General features: G+C 36.5%; 1 protein-coding gene across 1 annotated transcript in view; it reads right to left on the bottom strand.

The window, feature by feature from the left end:
* The window catches only part of LOC131801372 (multiple C2 and transmembrane domain-containing protein-like), a 94,536-nt gene that overhangs the window by 14,248 nt on the left and 55,656 nt on the right, over positions 1-24,632 (bottom strand). The window contains exons 2-5 of the mRNA XM_059119955.1: positions 10,040-10,659; positions 9,784-9,892; positions 9,528-9,670; positions 2,368-2,559 (exon numbers count right to left, since the gene is read on the bottom strand). Of these exons, the coding sequence (XP_058975938.1) occupies positions 2,368-2,559; positions 9,528-9,670; positions 9,784-9,892; positions 10,040-10,659 (1,064 nt within the window). The remainder of the gene's footprint in view (positions 1-2,367; positions 2,560-9,527; positions 9,671-9,783; positions 9,893-10,039; positions 10,660-24,632) is intronic.

Raw genomic sequence — 24,632 nt, 5'->3', positions numbered from 1 at the left:
TTGGCCCTTCTACGAGAGGACTTTGAGCCTACTACGAGAAGTTCTTGGGCCTTCTACTAGAAGACCTTATGCTCTTCTATGAGAAGACCTTGTGCTCGTCAACGAGAATATCTTGTTGTATTTAACGAAAAGATTTTGTTGTCTTCAACGATGTGACTTTGTAGTCTTCTATCAGAATACCGGCTGATCTTCTCTGAGAAGACCAGCTGATTTTCTCTGAGAAGACCTGCTGATCTTCTTTGAGGAGACCGGCTGATCTTCTGTGAGAAGGCCTTCTGCTCTTCTCTGAGAAGACCGTCTGCTTTTCTCCTAGAAGACCTTCTGCATAGACAAATGAAAATATAGACAACGAAATGCTCTCACCGATTATCTTCGAAAAAAATCGAATCAGCAGATGTCGTCTATATCGTTTTAGGGGTTTGAGTGGGAATATTGAAGTCACTTAATTCTAAAACGTTAAAAATAACAAAAACTGTAGGATATTTGTCAGTTGAAAATTATTTCATAATAAAAAAAATGTGAAAAGTACGTGATGACATCGAAAAATATGGGAATATTCCAGTGAAATTCTTGAAAAACGATAAAATGTGTTTTCGAAGTCGAGTGGCTTGAACGCGTAAATCAGCATGTTGGCTATGCAAAACATGATGAGAGCCACCTGAAAAAAAAAAAAAACTAAACTAACTTTTCGTTGTCTATATCTTCATTTGTCTATGCCTTCTGCTTTTCTCTGAGAGCACTCTCTGCTCTTCTCTGTGAACACTCTCTGCTCTTCTCTAATAATACCTTCTCCTGAAGTTCTCTAAGAAGACCTTCTCCTGAAGGTCTCTATGAAGACCTTCTGTTGAAGGCCTCTAAGAAGACCTTCTGTTCTTCCCTAAGAAGACCTTCTGCTCTTCTCTAAGAAGACCTTCCTGCCTTCTCTGGTAAGACCTTCTGCTCTTCTCCAAGAAGACCTTCTGCTCTTCTCCAAGAAGACCTTCTGCTTCTCCGAGAAGACCTTCTGCTCTTCTCTAAGAAGACCTTCGGCTCTTCTCCTAGAAAACCTTCGGCTCTTCTCCTAGAAGACCTTCGGCTCTTCTCCTAGAAGACCTTCGGCTCTTCTCCTAGAAGACCTTCGGCTCTTCTCCTAGAAGACCTTCTGCTCTTCTCTGAGAAGACCTTCAGCTCTTCTCCTAGAATACCTTATGCTCTTCTCCGAGCAGACCTTCTGCTCTTCTCTGAGAAGACTTTCTGCTCTTTTCTGAGAAGAACTTCTTCTCTTCTTTGAGAAGGTTCTCTGTTCTTTTATCATAAGAGTTTTTTCTTCTTGAATAGATCTTCCATAGATAGAACTTTTGATCTCTCAATTAATAGGTTTCAAGTCGTTAATACGAAGGTCTTCTGTCAGAAGACATTCTTCTGGCTTCTTCGTGTTTCCTCTCTATTTAAAATCCACTCATACAATATTAATTTAGTGCAACAATTTTTAGAGTTCCAATCCTTATCCTTCATTTACTTTACAACCATTTTTATCTTTATGGCTGGTCGTTACTGACAGTTTAAAAAGCTGTCATTGTCAACACCATTATCATGAATTTTGCACACTGTCCGTGTGTCAGTTTGGGCGACCAAAAGCAGGACAATGACATTTTCACACACTACAAAATTGTGCTCAGACAACATGACAGTTGGTGGCGGTTAGAAACAACTGAGCAAGGAGCGGCAATGATTCCAGACGATATCATTAATCACACTGCAGACGGAAAAAGTCCGTCCCCAAAGCAAACAGACAAACAATACAAGATGATGATGAGAAAATCTTTCACCGGCCCCTAAAGAGGACAAGTTTTAAGTAGCCCATAAGAAAAAGACACAAATTGGATTGGGCCTAAAAAAAAGGACAAAAAAAAAACAAATATATTCGGCACCAAGTTTATTTTTCACATTTATTTGTTTTTCTTCCTAAATTGTTGACTGTCATAAATAATTGCCCAAAAGGGAGAAGAAACGTCAAGACCAATCAAACATATCCCAAAACGAATTGGAAATATTTCCGTTTAATATGATGACGGAAGATGGGAGAAATAAATGATTTATTTATATGTCCAATCTTTCCAGAAGAAGAAAAATATGAAGCGGCTTGGTACTGGTGGATAACCCCATAAAAGATGTCCGACACACATATTCCTTCCTCCATTAAATATGGCCATATATTTTTCCGTTGATGTTTATTCAAAGTTAATAGGCAAATTTATAACATTATTTATGTAAAAGACGTCGGCAAATTTATTTATTGCTTCGGCCATAAAGCTCATTGGCATAACTTAATTTTGTTTATGGGAGAAAAAAATGTATGACCAGATATTTCATTTTTTTTTCACTCACCTGCTCTTTGTCCTCTTGACTGCGCGGCCACAGAGTTAAATTCACCAGAATTTCGCCCATTGGCCGGTCGGGGTGGTTGACATCGTGCAGCGCCAAATTGACATCTTCAGCAATGCCTAATTCCAGTTGTGTCAAATCGATTTTTGCCGAGCCCATGAAATCGTCCTGCAGGCCCCAGTCGTAGTCGAATACCTTTAAGAGAGGGGAATGAAAATAGGGTGCTTGAAGGTGGTTTAAAAGTTAAAATGAATGGTATTTAAAATTGACTTATTAAAATATTTTATTTTCCATTTTTATACCATCCACCATAGTATGGAGGGTATATCAAGTTTGCCATTCCGTTTGTAACACCTCAGAACATACATTTCAGACCCTACATATATAGTATATATATTCTTGATCAGCATAAAGTTCTATGTCGATTTAGTAATGACCGTCCGTCCGTCTGTCTGTGGAAATCACTCTAGCTTCCGAATGAATTGAAATAGGTTGATAAAATTTTACTCAGACGTCTGATTGTTCTCCAGGACTTTTGTGTATTGAAAATGTGATATAAAGGCCCACGTTTTAGTATAGCCTCCATATAATAGTACCTCTTTATATTCGGTATTTTGATGACTTTTTCGACATTATTCGCAGGAATTGTTTCAAATTTTGTATTTGCAGTTCGTAACGAATACTACAGCCTGTGTGACAGAAAATTGCATATGCAGGTCCACGTCTTCGTTTTGCCTCCATACAACTGTAGATACCAATTCACCATATTTTTTTGATGTTAACACCATTTTGCCGAAAAATGGCTCGTGAGCTGAACATATCGCAATATTCCATTCGGCAAATATTGAAAAATAAGCTCGGGGTAAAGCCATTGAAAGAAAATAGACTCAAAAGAGGTAAAGAGTTGCTTCGTTTGGCCGAAAGTGGTGAACTGCCGAATATGGTTTTCTGCGATGAGAAAACATTCGTCGTCCAGCAGTTTGTAAATAAGACAAAATGATCGTGCTTACTTGCCAAAAAATGTGCACCTTCGGTTGGCCACCAGAACTCAAGCGCAGGTCATGGTGATGGTGTGGGCCGCCATAGCAGCCGATGGTCGCTTTTCGCTCGTATTAATCGACCGTGGCACAGAATAAATGCCGAATATGATCGCGAAAATATCCTTGAGGGTGTATTAAAGCCTTATGGACTCAAACATTTTGGCCGAAGACCTTGGACATTCCAACAGGACTCAGCACGCACCACCCAAGAATGGTTACAAAATGAGTTTCCTCGTTTCGAGCGCACAATGGCCACCAAAATCTCCGGATACCAATACCAAAGTTTCGATCACCTCTAGCAAGCGCTTCGCGGGAAATGGACCAAAATACCGCTGAACAACATTTGGGCAGCGTGTGACGGCTTCATTGACCGTTTGACGGCCACAATTCGTGCCAAAGGTGACCAATTGGAACAAATCTAAACTTATTGTAAAATTTGATGATATTTCCAAAAGTTTTTGCTTTCATTCAATACAATAAAAAAAATGTTAAAATTATGGCGTTAGACTTTGTTGCACTTTTTTATCTCACCCTGTATATGAGATATGTGATAATGTGAAAATGTTTGTATGTGCGAAATTTGATGAAAACCGGACGCTTATTTTGCGTTTTTGAGCGTTTTATTTTTCAAAATGATGATTCCTTTGAACCCTTTCACAGCAGATATTATGTTAGTAAAAAATAATGGCATGTGTGAAATTGTAGGGGAACCGGACGCTTATTGCGATTTTTTTGATAGTTTTGTTTTTTCAAAACCTTAACCTTTTGTGGGGGAGATACCAGAAGGTCCAATCTCAACCACCTTTATAACAATATTTTGTTGATAAAATATTGAGATGTTCCAAAATTTGAATAAAATCGGATGTTAATTTCGCGTTTTATGAGCTTCATGAATATTCAACATTTTGGCCGTTTGTGGGGGATGTACCAGAAGGAGTGCGCCGATATATTCAATCTTCACACCAGACAATGGGTTAATAAAAATATTGTAATGTATGTAATTTGAAGACAATAGGACTATTACATCACATTATAATTATAAGAGTTGTAATTATTCAAAATATGGACCCTTTGTGGGGGCGGTACTTGATGGAGTGCACCGATATTATCCAGTTTTGCATCTGACGTTGGAGCAAAATCGGTTTATCCCTTCTCTTTCTGTGCAGAAAAATATTTTTTTTTTTAAATTTTAGACCTTTTGTGGTGGAAGGAGTGGACCGATATTGGCCATCTCCGAACTCGATTTAAGTTTCACAAAAAAAAAAAAAATTACGGTGTATCAACCAAATCGGATACTGCCTTCGAGAGATTTTGTGCGCAGCAGCCAGACAGACAGACAGAAAGACGGACGGACATCGCTAGATCGACTCAAAATGTCCTGAAACCGATTTGGTCCAAGGAGCCCTAGGGTCTAAAACCGTTATTTCGACGAGGCACGTTTTGAGCATATCAAATGATATATACCCTCTCTAGCCATATGCTTGAGGGTATAAATATCAATGCGATCTCAAATGAGTCCTTTTTAAAACAATTCTTTTTATTTTGATTTTAAAACTTTTTGCTGTTACTCTCCCCGCCTTGTCCTACTGTCCTTCTCCATTTAATCAGTCATGTAAATTGCTCCCCTTTCCGGATGACCCAACTATTTTAGGTATACTTGTGTAAATGTTGTCACTAAGCCAATTGCCAAGAGGAATCTTTAAATTTAGGTCAACAGAACCCCCTTAAGGTTATTCAATTTAAAAGTGTTTCGACATTTAATAAATGCCATCAAATATTAAGGGCATCCAATTTCAAGTAATTGTCCGTAAACATTATTAAGTTACGTTTAATTTGTGTGTGCCCTTCTCGAAAATGAATATTGGCAATGCGTTGTTCTGGGAATAGTTAGAGACAAATGAGCCACACAGCAATGAATGTAATGCGGTTGAGTTGTACGTCATCATCTTCAATTGCCCTCTCATTATCATGATATTCTTTATCTAGCAATGGAAACGACTGAGTATTTCCGTTTTCTGTATTATTTTGACTTATTTATTTCAGATCCTTTTCATTTTACAATGTTCGCTATTGTTGGTCAATTTGTAGAAATTGCAATTATTTTTTTACTGCAAAGGAAAATTGAAATAAGGATGGTAGTAACATTGGCATTGAATGATTTATACCCTTCATCACAATGCGAATGAATATAATTTGGTTAGTTTATAATATTCAAGCTATAACAGCTTCAAAAGGACTTAAAAAAGATAAAACCAGTAAAGGGTCAAAAGTCGGGCGTGGTCAACTATGTGATACCCTCAATACTATGCATATTTAGTACAGCTATCCTAGAAACCAAAAGTGATCCAAAATGACTACTATTTAGTACTTTTCGAACAATTATAGAAAGCATTTGCAAAAACCACCACCACATACTAACATAGAAGTAAATATCAAATTTCGGATTCCAGATCTATATATTCACTCAATTCGGCACTATTCGTACATATACAGGGTGAGATAAGAAAAACTGCCACACTCAAAAGCCATAATTTTTACATTTTTATACCCTACACCACAAGGTGGCCAGGGTATTGTGTCTTTGTGCATTTGTTTGTAACAGTCAAAAAGGAAACGAGATAGACCCATAGTTCCTTAGAATCACATTCTGAGTCGATTTATGCATGTCCGTCCGTCCGTCTGTCCATGGATTTTTGTAAACAAAGTACAGTTCGCATTTATTGCCATATCCAGATGAAATTTTGCACAAATCATTTGTTTGGCCCGAGGACGAACCCTATTGAAATTGAAGATAATCGGTCAAAATTTAGATATAGCTCCCATATATATCTTCGTCCGATTTGCCTTTTATTGTGCACAATAGTATGGAATATTGCACATGCAACCAAATTAGGCCTAAAAATAAGCATGCCAAATTTGATGGAAATCGGTTCAGATATACCTATAGCTCCCATTTATATTGTTCATCCGATTTGTTATTTTTGTCCTCCGCAGCCATAATATGCACTCTGTAACAACAATATTTGGGGAAATATATCACATGCAGCTCAGAAGTACTTTTGCCAAATTTTAACGAGATCGGTTCAGATTTGGATTTAGCTCCCATATATAACCTCGTCCGATTTACCTTTTATTGTGCACCAAACGTCTAATATTTGTCCAAATGGGATGGAATTTGGCACATACGGCCGAAATTAGTCTAGAAGGTAGTATGCCAAATTTAGTGAAGATCGGTTCAGATATAGTTATAGCTCCCATACATATTATTCATCCGATTTGTTATATTTGTTACCCACAACCGTTATATGCACTCCGTAACAACGATATTCAGGGAAATATATCAAATACAGCTCAGAAATATATTTGCCAAATGTGATCGAGAACGGTTCCGATTTGGATATAGCTCCCATATATATTTTTATCCGATCTCAAATTAATTGTGCCAAATGGGCAATACAAGTCCGAATTTGAAAGATACAAATGCTTCGGCATCTTTAGTACTTTGAACTTTAAATTATAATTATAATCATAGCGTGTATAATTGAAATCTCCCATAAAAACTTTTATTTGTTATTTGGAGCTCTACTAAATTAGCAAAGTGGTGTAGGGTATCATAAAGTCGGCCCCGCCCGACTTTAAGACTTGCTTTACTTGTTTTTTATTTTAATTTAATTTAATGAAAGCAAAAAATGTTGGATAGCACCACATTTTAGAATAGCTTTAGATTTGATCTGATGCCACGGTCGATCAATACGAGCGGAGAGAGACCATCGGCTGTTATCGCAGCCCACATTATCACCATAGCCGGGATTGAGTAATGGTGGCCAACTGAAGGTGCACATTTTCAGCTGACTTTTTTTTGGCAAGTAAACATGATAATTTTGTTTGTTTACAAACTGCTGGACAACGAATGTTTTCTCATCGGAGAAACCCGAATTCGGCAGTTCACCACTTTTGGCCAAGCGAAGTAAATCTTTATCTCTTTTGAGTCTATTTTCTTTCTGTTGCGGTGTAAGCTCTTGCACTATTCGGAATTTCAATGGCTTTACCCCGAGCTCATTTTTTTTAATGAATCATTTAGTCAGTCAGTCACTCTTTTTGTGTCTAAGTCTTTATTCCAAATTTCAGGATTCCAGTCCCATCGATTCACACAAACCCAAATTGTGGCACATTTAGTTCAAATAAGTACGAATTCCCAAAACTTCCTTTATACCTCATACTTCAATTCCTCAATAACATATACATATATATCTCATTTCCCAATTTCAGTATATCAGCCCTATCAGTTTGCCCAAATACAAATTTTACCAAATTTAGTACCATATAGTACACATAAGTACGAAGATCCAAAAATTCCTGCATACCCTAATCCTTCACTTTAATAGTAATCTTAATTTAAAATTTTATGATTCCAGCTCTATCAGTTCAACCAAATCTATAATGTGCTAAATTTAGTACATTTTATTACATATAAGTACAAAATTTCCATATCCCAATCCTACACTCACCTTATTCCTAAATTTCGAGGTACTAACTCCATTGGTTCACCCAAATCCAAATGATACCAGATTTAGTATCATTAAGTACACTTAAGTACAAATTTCCACAATTTCCTACATACCCCAATCCTTCAATGCAAAAGTAATCTTATTTCCATATTTCACTGTAGTCCCTTTAAGAACTAGAATGTACAAAAGAAAATTTCACTTGGAAGGTGGTCTGGGCAAATGCTTTACATTATCCTAAAAATGTATGGGATATTCAGACCCCTTAAGTTGCCTTGTAACAAACAGGTGTTAAATTTGTTCAATTCAATTTTCTATATATTCTTCACGTAATCTTCTTATTATACCCTCCACCTTGGAAAGGAGGGTATATTAACTTTGTCATTCCGTTTGTAACATCCTTAAATATTCGTCTTAGACCCCATAAAGTATATATATTCATAATCAGCATAAAATTCTAAGTCGATTTAACGATGTCCGTCTGTTTGTCTGTCCGTCTGTCTGTCTGTCCGTCTGTCTGTCTGTCTGTTGAAATCACGATACAGCCCACATTATTTGACGTAGAGCTCCAAAATTTAGCAGAGCTATTTGCATTGTGTCTAGGATGGTTGGTATTGAAAATGAGATATATCGGTCCACGTTCTGGTATAGTCCCCATATAACGGTACCTCCCGATATTCGGTATTTTGATGATTTATGCCACGTTTTTTCACGGATTTGTCTTAAAATTGGTATTTGTAGGTCATAGCAGGTCCCTGAGCGTGTGGCAAAACATTGCATGTATGGGTCCAAAATTTGATATAGCCCCCATATAACGGTACCTCCAGATATTCGGTAATTTGATGATTTTTGCAACATTTTTTCACGGATTTGTCTGAAAATCGGTATTTGTTGGTCATAATGGGTTCCAGCTCCGGTGGCGAAACATTGCATGTATGGGTTCATGATTTGGTATAGCCCTCATATAACGGTACCTCCCGATATTCGGTATTTTGATGGTTTTTGCCACATTTTTTCACTGATTTGCCTAAAAATTGGTATTTGTGGGTCATAATGGGTCCTAGTTCGTGTGGCGAAACATTGTAATTATAGGTCCACGTTTTGGTATAGCCCCCATATAACGGGACCTCCCGATATTCGGTAATTTGATGATTTTTGCCACATTTTTTTCACGGATTTGTCTGAAATTTGGTATTTGTTGGTCATAATTGGTTCCAGCTTCGGTGGCGAAACATTGCATGCATGGGTCCATTATTTGATATAGCCCCCATATAAAGGTACCTCCCGATATTCGGTATTTTGATGGTTTTTGCCACATTTTTTCATTGATTTGTCTAAAAATTGGTATTTGTGGGCCATAATGGGTCCTAGTTCGTGTGGCGAAACATTGTAATTATAGGTCCACGTTTTGGTGTAGCCCCCATATTACGGTACCTCCCCATAATCGGCATTTTAATGGTTTTTGCCACATTTCTTCTAATGTTTATTTTACCCTAAGGTGGAGGGTATTAAAAGTTTGGCCCGGCCGAACTTAATGTTTTTTTACTTGTTTTTCATATACATTCGGCCACACATTTCACTAACAATTGACGGCGTCGTGCCTAATCATAAAACTCACCTTAACAATAATTGGCTCAAAAGGATCTTCAATTGGCACCACAAACACTTCATCCCACACGGGATTCAAATCTCGATGTATTGTGCGTGATTTGTGTAAAAGGCGGCCGCCCATTTTAAATTTAACATAAGGATCACTCAGACCTGAAAAGAAAGGGAGAACAGAAACACACCGACACATAATTTACAAACTGTAATCAATGCAAAAGCAACAAAAAGATGAAAAACTTTTTCAAATCAGTCCACTTTGCACTCACCATTTTTATCCATGGCCACTAAATCACTGCCATTCTTGAGATGAACACGTAGTTGAAAGAAGACATATTGACGTAATTGGGCTTCCTTTTTGCGGCGTTTCTCTTCGGCCTTTTCAAAATGTGACAAGGGAAAAAAAAATATTAGAGAATGTGTTGAAAAAAAAAGAAAATGGAAAAATGCAATTATCAACAGTTGGTAAATCTCTAGACACTTATTAGATTCTTAATTAGGCCACACAGTAGTTGGAATACCCACCTGTAAATGTTCAATTTGCCGGGCTGTCAAATGCGAATCATTGGCCCCATAATTGCTGCCCCCATTCTCAGGATGCTCATCGATCCGCCCCTCCATGGAACCACCAAACCTCTGTATGGCCTGGGCCATTCTGGCGGTGGCCTTAAATTCCTTGGCCAAAGGTGAACCTCCTATGGTCTTCGATCTATGCCTTGGCGATTGGGTGACAGAACTACTCTCCGAACTGTAGTCAGCAGCATAATCTGTACTCTCCTCGAGAAAATCATTTGGCGACTTACGCCCCACCCGATCCTTACTTTTCGCTCGTCCCCAACGATGTTTCAGATTATTAAAGAAGCCATGGGTTTTCTGCAACACCCCTCCTCCGCCACTTGAGGATGTGTGTGGCGCAGCGGCACTTTTCGCCCGTTTCGGTGATGTCTGCGGTGACTCCTTGTGACCGTTCAATTCGGAGGCTGATTTACTTAAATGCTGTCCTAAACGTTGGCGGGATTGTGGCGAACCATGTGGTGTGGCCGAGGGTGTTAGGTTTATGGACTCCTTGCTGTTGAATTCTTGACGACGGTATTCCGAACGATACTCTTCGCTTGCCAACACATCGTCACTGTAGTGGATACGTGCTGTAAAATAAAGGAATCGGAAGAAAAAGGACAAAAGGATTTAATGCCATGTTTTGTACATTCATGTCAGTTGTCACGTCACACGTCGTGTCTGTTCGATTTCAAATTAAAACAAATTGACTGAGTGAATGGGTACATCTGTGTTCAACATTTAACATGTTCTGAGGATAAATTGAAAAAGTCCTATGCCAGGATACAGATGTGGGTGGCATTTGTGGGATGTGGTGTGGGTGGCATTTAAATGACAACGTTTGCAAATTTTCGAGTGCGACCCAAGGTTATGGGGAAAAGATGGAACGTGATGTCAAGGTTAGGGCCACTTTAACAGTTGTCTTGGATGCATTTGTTAAAATAGGTGAAAGTGCCTTTAAATTAAATATGACTTAAATTTAATTAAAATATTATTGTAAAAAATTAATATTATATTAATAGAAATAGTTCTTTAGCCTAACATTATTTCATATTGAATCTATTCGATGTTATTTTCAATCAATAAATATTTTGAATCGAAATCGATGAAAAGTTAATAATAAAGGTGATTTGTGAACCGATAAATTCATCAGCTTACTAACCACATGCGACCAAAAGGAATGATTTGCGCAGAAAGGCCTTTAGTTTTCTTAAACATTTAAAAAAAATCGTGAAAAGATCTTACAAAGTTTACGATTTTCGGTCATAAGGTCCTTGAAATAATAAATATAATAAATTCCACGATTTTAGGAATATTATATGTTCTTATTTTTTTAAATCAAATTTTATAAGCCAGAAGGTACATGCCAGATATTATGAAAAATCCTGGCTACATAAATAGCTAGAAACATTTTTCAAAAATACCCACTTTATATAGCTTGAAGGTCTTTGAGAAATACTTTTGAAGAAACAACATTTTCATTATATCCACGACTTATATAGGCTAAAGGTCCTTCGAAATAGTTTTGAAAAAATTAACGAAGTCCAGAATTTTTACCCATGATTTATGTAGCCAGGAGCCCACTTAGAAATATGTTTCAAAAAATCCACAATTTATATAGCCAGGAGGTCCTTAAGAAAATTTGTTGACAAATCCCCTAGGTCTATGAGAAAAATACTTCGAAAAATCGATTCGTCTTTCAGACATTTTTTTCAAAAAATCGTCAACTTATGTAGCCAAGAAGCCCTCGAGAAATACTTTAAAAAATCCACGATTGGTGTAGTCGGAAGGTATTTGAGGACAAAATATTTGAAATATCCATAATTAATTTAGCTAGATGGATCTTAGAAAATATTTTAAAATTTACCCGTGATCCTTCATTAAACAATTGTGACATATTTTCGGAAAATTCACGACTTATATATCCAGGATGTTCTTGAAAGATATTTTTGAAAAAATCCATGATTTATATAGAGAATATTTTAGTAAATTTATTTTAAATATTGAATAGTATTTTTAAAAACTTCATAATATAAGAAGTCAGGTGGTACTTGCGAATAATTTTTTGTAGCCAGGAGGTCCTTGAGAAATATTTTTTTTAATCCACGTTTCTGAAGATCTTTGTACGTGATATTTTATAAATTTAAGACTCTTGGCAAGCCCTATATTTGTACCATGCAACACTATGTGTAGGAGGTATTATATGTTTTATTGGGCCAAAAATTATGCAAACCCTCGAAATATTGGTCTGCGACATAGAGAACCATATATTGAACTTCCTATCGCACCGAGCTGAGTCGATCTAGCTATGTGTGTCTGTCCGTCTGCCCATGTTAAATTATAACCAGGCTACAGACCGCAAATATGGTCCTCACGAAATTAAAAATGGAGGTGGGGTTTGGGTCAGAATAGAAGCCTATTGCTTTTGGAGATGATTTGGGAGTTAAAATGGATCAAAAACAGAAAAAATTCCTGATTTTGCTGTTGCTTGGCGATAGGGCTAAGCAAAAACCTACCAATTTGGAGGTCATCGGGCAATATTTAGCGGGTAAAATAAACCGCGAAAATTTTTAATCCCGGCCAAATCACAAATCACTTCTGATCGTTACAGTGATGCTGATAGCCAAGAAATTGAATATACAGGGTGAGATAAAATAACTGCAACAAAGTCAAACGCCATAATACATTTACATTTTTTTAACTTTATCGAATGAATGCAAAAATGTCGGAAATAACATTAAATTTAGATTTGTTCGAATTGGTCATCTTTGGCACGAATTATGGCCTTCAAACGGCCAATGAAACCGTCACACGCTGCTCGGATGTTGCTCTGCGGTATTTTGGCCTATTCCCGAAGCGCTTGCTTGAGATGATCAACACTTCGGTATTTTTAAGTACCAACCTTGCTTTCCAAAATGCTCCAGACACAATAGTCCAACTGATTAGTCTCCTGAGTTTTTGGTGGTCATTGTGCGCAAGAAATGAAGCGAGGAAGCTCATTTTGTAACCATTATTGGTTGGCGCGTGCTGAGTGCGATGGTGCTGAGTCCTGTTGGATTGTCTAAGGTCTGCGGCCAAAATGTTTGCATGCCAAGGCTTAAATACACCCTCCAGAATATTTTCGCGATAATATTCGGCATTTATTCTGATGCCACGGTCTAATACAACGAGGAGAGAGCGACCATCGGCTGTTATGGCGGCCCACTCAATCACCATGGCCGGCGCTTGAGTTCTGGTGGCCAACCGATGGTGCACATTTTCAGCTGACCTCTTTGGCAAGTAAACACGATCATTTTTTTTTTTCTACAAGCTGCTGGACAACGAATGTGTTCTCATCGGAGAAACCCAAATGCGGCAGTTCACCTCATTCTGCCAAGCGAATCAACTCTTTAGCTCTTTTGAGTCTATTTTCTTTCTGTTGCGGCGTAAGTTCTTCCACTTTTTAGAATTTCAATGACTTTACTCCAAGCTCATTTTTCAATATTTGCCGAATGGAATATTGCGATATGTTCAGCTCACGAGCCATTTTCGGGTACTGGACGCGAGTTTCGATCAAGTCGCTTCTTAACTTTTCGAACCATATCTGCTGATGTTGCTGTTTTCTTCCGTCCACTTCCTTGACGTCGGGCTACGCCACCAGTACCAGGGCATAATCAGCTTACTTCCACACACACTGAGAACTGCGACAGGGTGCATTCTCATGATACCAGTGGACCATCTACATGAGAAGGCGAAAGGCCTTCCCTTAAGTCAGCATAATCATATGCTTTCGTTGTGGTACCTGCTTGGGTGTTACCGCGAGTATCATCCCAACCATCATATGGTGGATAAATCTCCCCACCCAGGCATGTCAGGAAGGACATACACGATATAGAGAGGGAGGTCCAACGCTATAAGAGAGAACCTCTAGATCAAGAAGCCTTTCAGGCAGTTCTGAGTGGCATTCATACCGATGCAGTCGCGGATGCTATCAGCAGATAAGCCGTCCTCGAAGTCCATCCCCCTATTCATTGCTGCCGAAGGACGCCAGCCTAGACAAACCAGGGTAGTTTTGGCTCAATTACGTTCAGGATCGTGTAGTCGTCTCAAGACGTTTTGGACATGAATTTATGAAGATGTGCGTGACGTCTGCCCGGTGTGCACCTCTTTAATTGCACAGCCAAACCTACCCAACTCACTCCAAAAGATCTCTGGCTACAGCCCATTAAAATAGCCGAATTTCTAAGCCTGGAGCTGGAAGGCAAACACTTACATGTACTACTGCTTCAACAACAACAACCAGTATCACGGTAACTAGCGATGGTATGAGATACAAAAGATTTATTCACATTTAAATCTAACGATAGCCACTTTCGATTTTCCAGCCTAATATAAAGAAATCATACTATCACGCTTGAATTTCATCACGAATAACTTTTTTTCCGGAAAAGTCTCACAAAAATGCTTTTGTTTAAAAATTACAGCAATCTGAAGTTGGTTACAGTTTTTTCATCTCACGCTGTACATATTTAATTATTAATAGAGGTGGCAAAAAATGCTCCTAAAGAAGACTGTTTAATACCAGCTAAAACTGCCCATCTCCTGACATAGAGTTTATTTTTGAGACACTGTATTTTCCAATAAAGCAGATGTGGAATTTAAAAAACGTGAAAAAGAAAAATTAAATTCCTTTATATACCCTACACCACAAGGTGGTCAGGGTATTATGTCTTTGTGCATTTGTTTGTAACAGGCAGAAGGAAACGAGATAGACCCATAGTTCCTTTTGATGATCTGCATAGAATCACATTCTGAGTCGATTTATGCATGTCCGTCCGTCTGTCCATGTATTTTTGAAAACAAAGTACAGTTCGCATTTATTGCCCTATCCAGATGAAATTTTGCACAAATCATTTGTTTGGCCCAAGGACGAACCCTATTGAAATTGGAGATAATCGGTCAAAATTTCATATAGCTCCCATATATATCTTCGTCCGATTTGTCTTTTATTGTGCACCAAACGTGTACTATCAGGCCGAATTGTGTGGAATTTTGCACATACAACCAAATAAGGCCTGCAAATAAGTATGTCAAATTTTATTTTTTATTCGAAATCGGTTCAGATATAGCTATAGCTCCCGTAGATATTGTTAATCCGATTTGTTATTTTTGTCTTTCGCAGCCGTAATATGCACTCTGTAACAACAATATTTTGGGAAATATATCAAATACAGCCCAGAAATATATGTACCAAATTTTATCGAGATCGGTTTAGATTTTGATATAGCTCCCATATATAACTTCGTCCGATTTACCTTTTATTGTGCACCAAACGTCTAATATTTGTCCGAATGGGATGGAATTTGGCACTTACAACCGAATTGAGTCTAGAAGCTAGTATATCAAATTTGGTGAAGATCGGTTCATATATAGCTATAGCTCTCATATATCCGATTGTCATCCGATTTGTTGTACTTGTTATTAACAGCTGTAATATGCACTCCGTAACGACGATATTCAGGGAAATATATGAAATACAGCTCAGAAATATCTTTGCCGAATTTTATCGAGATCGGTTCCGATTTGGATACAGCTCCCATATATATCTTTATTTGATTTCAAGTTAATTGTGCACCAAATGGGTAATACAAGTCCGAATTTAAAAGATACAAATTCTCGGCATATTCAGTTTTTTGAACTTTAAATTATACTCATAGCGTGTATGAACTTTTAATTGTTATGCGGAGCTCTACTAAATTGGCAAAGTGGTGTAGGGTATCATAAAGTCGGCCCCGCCCGACTTTAAGACTTTCTTTACTGGTTTAAAATCATATTATTCCATTAACGAATGCAAGCCGGTATATTTCTAATTAACTTAAAATTCAAGATACAACCAGTGTTCGAAATATTGTTCTCTGACGCATATTTTAATTATAACCACATATTTCGACGGTTATATGGCAAAGGACATAAAATAATACAAATGTGTATAAACAACTCTTTATTATCATCATTATTCAAGCCCACATGAAGACATCGCACAAAGGGTTTTCTTCGCTGGCTGAATATACAAATATGCCCCGTACATCTGAGTATGAGTGAGTAGTGAGTACGCACTTGTATGTAACATTTTTATGACATTTTGAATATTTAACAGCAACGACTTTATGCCAAAGCGTTGAAATTTCCCCCACAAAATATTCCATATGAATATTCTCGGTATGACTCTTCAGTTTCTGTTTGAAGAGTGACCTTAAAATGAAGCAACCTCGACACTTAAACTCTAGTGTTTTTATGTACCGACACATATAGATATGCATATATGTATGCGTGTGCCATCATATGTCACGCTGTGACATAACATTTATGATATAATCATGAAATCGAAAAAAAACCTTCAGTGAGGGCATATTTAGTTATTATTCCCATCATCAAAGCATAGCCCCATTCCTTTGACTTTTAATCGTTGGCCTTTTTATTGGGGTATTTTGTTTTTTTTTATGGCCGCGGCCTTTATGCCTGGGAATATAGGCAAATGAATGCAAATTGTATTATTCTTTTGATAAGTCATAAAGGCAAACCTTAAATGGTCCATAAACCAATCATCTTTGTTTATTAATTAAACGATTGTTAAAGATTTTATTTTTATTTCCCCTTTTCGTATTGACTTCATCAACATTATGAATCAATCATCAATTCCTCATAGCATTCATTTAGCAATTGATGTTCCATTCTCTACCACATCTACAACCTTGTTCTTGTGTTTCCGTTTTGCACCTCCAACTCGCTATGGGAATTTGTCATGCAATATCGGCAATGTCGAACATGAATACCTGTAACGGTGTTTCAAATAGATTTGTTATTGACATCAAATCATAGCTAGATTAAATAAATCGACAGTAGAACCTAGCTAAAATGACTTACCATAAGATCTTCTATAGTTGGAAGAGCATTAAAAGCTCCCATATGGAGGAAAGATCTTCTACAGACAGAAAAACGAATAGAAGGCGTTTTTGAACGAAGCTCTTTTAAAGCCCTGCAGCAGACCTTTTCAAGCAGTTTTATGAATAGATTAACATTTAAAGCTTGTCTATGAATATAAAAACTTTCAAAGTTCTTTTATTCATAGAGAAACTTTAAAAGCTCTTCTATGAATAAAACTCTTTTTGAAGCTCTTCTAAGGATAAGAATAAATGAGCTTTTAAAGTTCGTCTATGAATAAAATACATTTCAAAGCTATTCTATGAATAAAAGACTTTTTAAAGCTCTTCTATGGACAGAAGAAGACAGAAAGCTCATTTATAGATAGAAGACCGTTTAAAGCTCTTCATGAAGAAGAAACCTTTTAAAACCTTTTAAAGCTCTTCTATGAATAGAAGATCTTTTCATGCTCTTCTATGAACAGAGGACCTTTAAAAGCACTTCTATGAGCAGAAGATAATTAAAAGCTATTCTATAAACATAAGTCTGTTTGAAGCTCTTTTATGAACAAAAAACCTTTTAAAGTTATTCTATAAGCAGAACTCTTTTTTAAGCTCTTCTACGAGCAGAAGACCTTTTGAAGCTCTTCTGTGAACAGAGGACCTTTAAAAGCTCTTCTATGGACAGAATACCTTTTAAAGCTCTTCTTCTTTTATGAACAAAAAACCTTTTGAAGTTATTCTATAAGCAGAACTCTTTTTTAAGCTCTTCTATGAACAGAAGACCTTTTAAAGCTCTTCTATGAACAGAGTAAATTTAAAGCTCTTCTATGAACAGAGGACCTTTAAAAGCTCTTTTATGAACAGATGACCTTTAAAAGCTTTTCTATGAACAGAAGACCTTTAAAAGACCTTCTATGAACAGATGACCTTTAAAAGCTTTTCTATGAACAGAGGGCCTTTAAAAGCTTTTCTATGAACAGAGGGCCTTTAAAAGAACTTCTATGAACAGAGGACCTTTAAAAGCTCTTCTATGACCAGAATACCTATTTGAATGTATTCTATTGACAGAAGATCTTCAAAGCTTCTCTGTGAATATAAATTCTTTTGAAACGCTTCTATGAATAGAAGACCCTTAAAAGCTCTTCTTCTTTAATTAGAAGAATATAAGGTTTTCCTCTATGAATAGAAGGCTTTTAAATGCTCTCTATAAATAGAAGGCTTTTTATGAGCTCTTATATTAATGGAATGAATACCTTTTATAGCTCTTATATGCATAGAAGAACCCTTCTATCAATAGAAGACCTTTAAAGCTCTTCCTTTGCGGATAGATAATCTTTTAAAGTTCTTCTATATATAGGATGCTTTCTAAAGCTCTACTGTTGTAGGAAGACTTTGTAAAGCTTGTTTACAGATTGAATGCTTTTTGAACCTGTTCTTTGAAGGTTTTCTTTCAATAGATGTTTCTGTAAAGCTATTCTTTCTAATGGATATATTTTGAGATCTTCTAAGGAGCTTCTAAAAGCCTATCTTTAGTAAAAAGTCTTCTAAATACCCCCCAAAACCCCCCAAGTAAAAGTCCCTTTAAACTGTTATTATGATTTTCTCTCTTTATTTTAACCACCACCTTTTGAAGCTTTTCTATGAATATTAGATGTTTTAAAGCTCAAATATGGAGGAAACACTTTTGAGTCCAATCATGAGAATCTTTAAAGCCTCCTAAATTTGAGCTTTTAACACCTTTTAAGGCTCTTCTATAGGTAGATGACTTTTTAAAACATTAGGATAAATAAAAGTCCTCTTAAAGCTTTTCTTTCTATAGATGTGTTTTTAAAGCTCTTCTTGGAATAGGATATCTTTTGAGGTCTTTTATTGGGCTTCTGAAATCTCATATATGCTTAAAAATCATCTAAAAGCTCTCAAGACCTCTTAAAGTTTTTCTGGAGAAAAAACGTCCTTTGAACTTTTTTTATGATTTTCTCTCTTTATTTTAACCACTACCTTTTGAAGGTGTTCTATGAAAATTAGATGTATTAAGGCTCGTATATGGAAAAACACTTTTAAGTCCTGCCATGAGAATCTTTAAAGCCTCTTAAAGGAGACATTTTAAGGCCTTTTAGGGCTCTATAATTAGAATAAAATTATTTTTGAAGCTCTTCTATGGATAAGAATAAATGAGTTTTTAAAGCTCGTCTATGAATAAAATACATTTCAAAGCTATTCTATGAATAAAAGACTTTTTAAAGCTCTTCTATGGACAGAAGAAGACAGAAAGCTCATTTATATATAGAAGGTCTTTTAAAGCTCTTCATGAAGAAAAAACCTTTTAAAACCTTTTAAAGCTATTCTATGAATAGAAGATCTTTTCAAGTTTTTCTAAGCTATTCCATAAACATAAGTCTGTTTGAAGCTCTTTTATGAACAAAAAACCCTTTAAAGTTATTCTATAAGCAGAACTCTTGTTTAAGCTCTTCTACGAGCAGATGACTTTTTGAAGTTCTTCTGTGAACAGAGGACCTTTAAAAGCTCTTCTATGGACAGAATACCTTTTAAAGCTCTTCTTCTTTTATGAACAAAAAACCTTTTGAAGTTATTCTATAAGCAGAACTCTTTTTTAAGCTCTTCTATGAACAGAAGACCTTTTAAAGCTCTTCTATGAACAGAGTAAATTTAAAGCTCTTCTATGAACAGAGTAAATTTAAAGCTCATCTATGAACAGAGGACCTTTAAAAGCTCTTTTATGAACAGATGACCTTTAAAAGCTTTTCTATGAACAGAAGACCTTTAAAAGACCTTCTATGAACAGAGGACCTTTAAAAGTTCTTTTATGAACCGATGACCTTTAAAAGCTTTTCTATGAACAGAGGGCCTTTAAAAGACCTTCTATGAACAGAGGACCTTTAAAAGCTCTTTTATGACCAGAATACCTATTTGAAGGTATTCTATGAACAGAAGACCTTTAAAAGCTCTTCTATGAACGGAGTACCTTTAAAGCTCTTCTATGAACAGAGGACCTTTAAAAGCTCTTTTATGAACAGATGACCTTTAAAAGTCCTTCTATGAACAGAGGACCTTTAAAAGCTCTTCTATGACCAGAATACCTATTTGAAGGTATTCTATAAACAGAAGACCTTTAAAGCTCTTCTGTGAATAGAAATTCCTTTGAAACGCTTCTATGTAATAGAAGACCCTTGAAAGCTCTTCTTCTTTAAATAGAAGAATATAAGGTCTTTTTCTATGAACAGAAGGCTTTTTAATGCTCTCTATGAATAGAAGGCTTTTTATGAGCTCTTATATTAATGGAATACCTTTTATAGCTCTTATATGCATAGAAGAACGCTTCTATCAATATAAGACCTTTAAAGCTCTTCCTTTGCGGATAGATAATCTTTTAAAGTTCTTCTATATATAGGATGCTTTCTAAAGCTCTACTGTTGTAGGAAGACTTTGTAAAGCTTGTTTACAGATTGAATGCTTTTTGAACCTGATCTTTGAAGGTTTTCTTTCAATAGATGTTTCTGTAAAGCTATTCTTTCAAAAGGATATATTTTGAGGTCTTCTAAGGAGCTTCTAAAAGCCTATGTTTAGTAAAAAGTCTTCTAAATACCCCTCAAAACCCCCAAGTAAAAGTCCTTTTAAACTTTTTTTATGATTTTCTCTCTTTATTTTAACCACCATCTTTTGAAGCTTTTCTATGAATATTAAATGTTTTAAAGCTCGAATATGGAGAAAACACTTTTGAGTACAAACATGAGAAAATTTGAGCTTTTAACACCTTTTAAGGCTCTTCTATAGGTAGATGACTTTTTAAACATTAGGATAAATAAAAGTCGTCTTAAAGCTTTTCTTTCTATAGATGTGTTTTTAAAGCTCTTCTTTGAATAGGATATCTTTAAGGAGATATCTTAAAGGAGACATTTTAAGGCCTTTTAGGGCTCTATAGTTAGAAAACTTTTCAAAATGTTAGCATAAATAATAGACCTCTTAAAGCGTTTTATCAATAGATGATTTTGTAAAGCTCTTCTTCTGAAATCTCATATATGCTTAAAAATCATCTAAAAACCCACAAGGCCTCTTAAAGCTCTTCTGGAGAAAAAACATCTTTTTAAACTTTTCTTAAATTTCTCTCTCTTTATTTTAACCACCACAATTGGCAGTGATTGCAATGACGTAGAGTATGAATTTAAGCAAATTATATCATACGATTACTTGCACAATATTGATATTCTATAAATAGCGTGATAAATTCGAAACAATTACCTGGCTCAACTCGGGCTATTTTGAAACACTGGGCGCAATTCCATGAAACGCTCTTTTTGATTTTTTGTTTGATTTTTATTTTCGGTTTTGTTTTGGCTTTGGTTTTCTTTTTCGTTTTATTTTCCTGGGCATTGGCATGCGTTTCGCTTGTCTCCATTTAAATGGGTGACCAGCAGCAGACGGAGCCGGAGAAGTGGCAGGAAGTCTGCATGACATTTAATTGAGTTGTCGTATCTATTAAATATTTCAGATTTTTTTTGTTGTTGCTGTTTTCCCCCTTTCCTTATTCAGCTCAGATTTCAGTTAGCACTGACTTGCGTGAACGTGACCTACATGCCGACATCCACTTTGGGGTAGAACGATCTAAAGTGATAAATTGATAGCCATGTACACACAAACACACACACATCTCCATGTCGATTGTGAAATGTCATGCTGTTATCCAATATCAAGGAATAAGGATAAGGATTGTGTGTGATTTCAATCTCCGAACATGACACTAATGACTAAAAGTAATTGCCACAATTGTCGTTTGATTAAATGGTTTATTGATTTTTGGGTTTGGAATGTTGGATTGTCTGGAAGTTCAGAGGTGCGAAATCGATTTGATTTGTTTGAGTTTTATGTCGTGTCAATTTTCCGTTTTAAAAGACTATCACTTTCAAGATATTAATCAATGGTAAGAATAATAGAATGATTTTTTTTATGTTATATGAAATGAAATATGCATATTATCTCTGATGGCCTTCAATAAAATTGGGTCTGATAAGAAATTTTGATGGACAACAATTTAGGATGTAAGATACATTTTGATATTACTTTAGACTTAAGAAATGACAAGCGAATATAATGGATTAACAATTCATGTCTCTTTAGACGAAATACATTTGAGGCCATTTGATGCTGATCTATCGCTGTTTAAAAACTCCTAAGGAAAAAAATTACTCGATGTCAAATCAATAAAAATTAAACTAATTTCACCATTTTTTAGATTGGAGTACTCGGAAATTATTCCATGATTTGTAGGTTTTAATATCGCAAATTCTTGAACAAAAAATTTTGAAAATTTCATGGCATGAAGTTTATGCAAAAAAAAAAAAAAAAAAAAAAAAAGTATCTTTCAACGACAACTTAACTAAATATTAAAAATCTTCGTTTTTTTGGCAATATATCCTTGAGACAAAATTTGAATAATTCTTGGCATGATGTCCTTGAAAAAATTCCTGAGAAATCCAAGATTTTTTGGCGTGAGGTCCTAGCCGAAAATTCCTTAGTGTTAAGTTCTTCAAAAATCCACGACCTCTCGAAAAGAGGCCCCATGGGGTCCTTGCAAAAAAATCGGTGCCTTAAAAAGCTAAAAGTCCTTCATTTCGTGGAATTAGATCCTTGGAAAAAATCCTTTAAAATGCTCATCGTGTTCACTTGCTAAAGAGGTCAGCTGAAAATGTGCACCTTCGGTTGGCCTCCAGAACTCAAGCGCCGGCCAAGGTAATGGTGTGGGCCGTCATAAGAGCCGATGGTCGCTTTCCGCTCGTATTAATCGAATAAATGCCGAATATTAACCCGAACATATTCTGGAGGGTATATTAAAGCCTTGGACACGCACACCTTTTGGCCGCAGGTCTTGGACATTCCAACAGGACTCAGTACCATCGCACTCAGCATGCGCCATCAAAGAATGGTTGGAAAATAAGGTTCCTCGCTTCATTTCCAGCACATAAAGGTCACCAAAATTTCCGGATACCAATCCGTTGGACTATTGTGTCTGGAGTATTTGGAAAGCAAGGTTAGCACTAGAAAATACCAAGGTGTCGATCACCTTAAGTAAGCGCTTCGCCGGGAATGGGCCAAAATACTGCAGAGCAACATTCGGGCAGCTTGTGACGGTTTCATTGGCTGTTTGAAGGTCATAATTCGTACTAAAGGTTACCAATTCGAATCAAATCTAAACATATTCTAAAATTTGATGTTATTTGCGACATTTTTTGCTTTCGTTTAATAAATCAAAAAAATCTTAAAATTATGGCGTTTAACTTTGTTGTAGTTTTGCTATCGGCATCTACGTAACGGTCAGAATTGACCTTTTCGTCTATTTGTGATTTCGCTGGGATTAAAAATATTCGCGGCTTAAGAAATGTATGGTCTATTTTACCCACTAAGCATTACGCGATGACCATCAAAAATGGAAGGCTTGTTCCCAGCCCTACACTCTAGCCCCATCCTAACTTCCGCGACGATTGGTATAGAATTGTGACCTCTAGAGCAACTACAAAATAAGGAAAATTTTCAGATTTTGGTCGATTTTAACCCCTAAATATTATGCGATCACCTATTCTGACCATAACCCCACCTCCACTTTTAATTTCGTTAGGATCGGGCCATAATTGCGATCTGTGGAGTGATTACAAATTAACATGGACAGACGAACGGACGGACATACATAGCTAGATAGACTAAGCTCGGCGAGATAGGAAGATCCATATATACTGTCCTCTATCGGAGACCAATCTTTCGAGATGTTACATAATTTTTGGCTCAATCAAACTTATAATACCCCCAACCCATTGTGTAGTAAGGTATAAATATCATCAGTTTTTATATTCGACAAAATTTAGAATTTTCTTTATATTTAGCTGGAAAACCACAAGTGGATATCGTTAAAGCACTTCAGCATTTAAATGTGAATAAATCTTTTGTGTCTCGTATCATCGCTCGTTGACGTGATACTGGTAGCGTAGGCCGTCGTCAAGGAAGTGGACGGAAAAAAGCAGCAACATTAGCAGAAATAATTCGAAAAGTAAAGAATCGACTTGATCGAAACCCACGTCACAGTGGACGAAAAATGACTCCTGAGCCTAACATATCGCAATATTCCATTCGGCAAATATTGCGAAATGAGCTAGGGATAAAGCCATCGAAATTCCAAAAAGTGCAAGAACATTCAACGCAGTAGAAAGAAAATTGACTCAGAAGAGCTAAAGTGATGGTGAACTGACGATTTTGGTTTTCTCCGATGGTTCGACATTCGTTGACCAGCAGTTTGTACAGGGTTGCCCATATTCGACGGACCCATGGGCCCATTCCAATCGACGAGGCTTGTCCGCAGGCAACATTCTTTGTGTCAATTGAATTTTGTACGGGAACAAATGCAAATCAATGCGAATAATCCGTTTTAAAGTGGACCGAGCCATGACCAACTGCTGAGAACGGCGTTTTTGGGATGTTCTTGGGGACCTCTCAACACTGGCTCGTACGGCAGCGATATTCTCGGCCGATCGCCTTGGTCGACTTTTATATGGCCTCTTCGGATTAGAAAGAGCCTTACCAGTCGAAAATTTTTCGTATAAACGCTTAATGGTGTTCTTAGAAGGCGTACTTCTCACATTTTTGAATGTGTTAAAAGC

Source organism: Musca domestica, unplaced genomic scaffold (genome assembly GCF_030504385.1).
Source record: "Musca domestica strain aabys unplaced genomic scaffold, Musca_domestica.polishedcontigs.V.1.1 16, whole genome shotgun sequence".
Lineage (NCBI taxonomy): Eukaryota > Metazoa > Arthropoda > Insecta > Diptera > Muscidae > Musca > Musca domestica.
The sequence above is the reverse complement of the archived record's forward strand: the minus strand, read 5'-3'. Positions and strand labels throughout refer to the sequence as shown.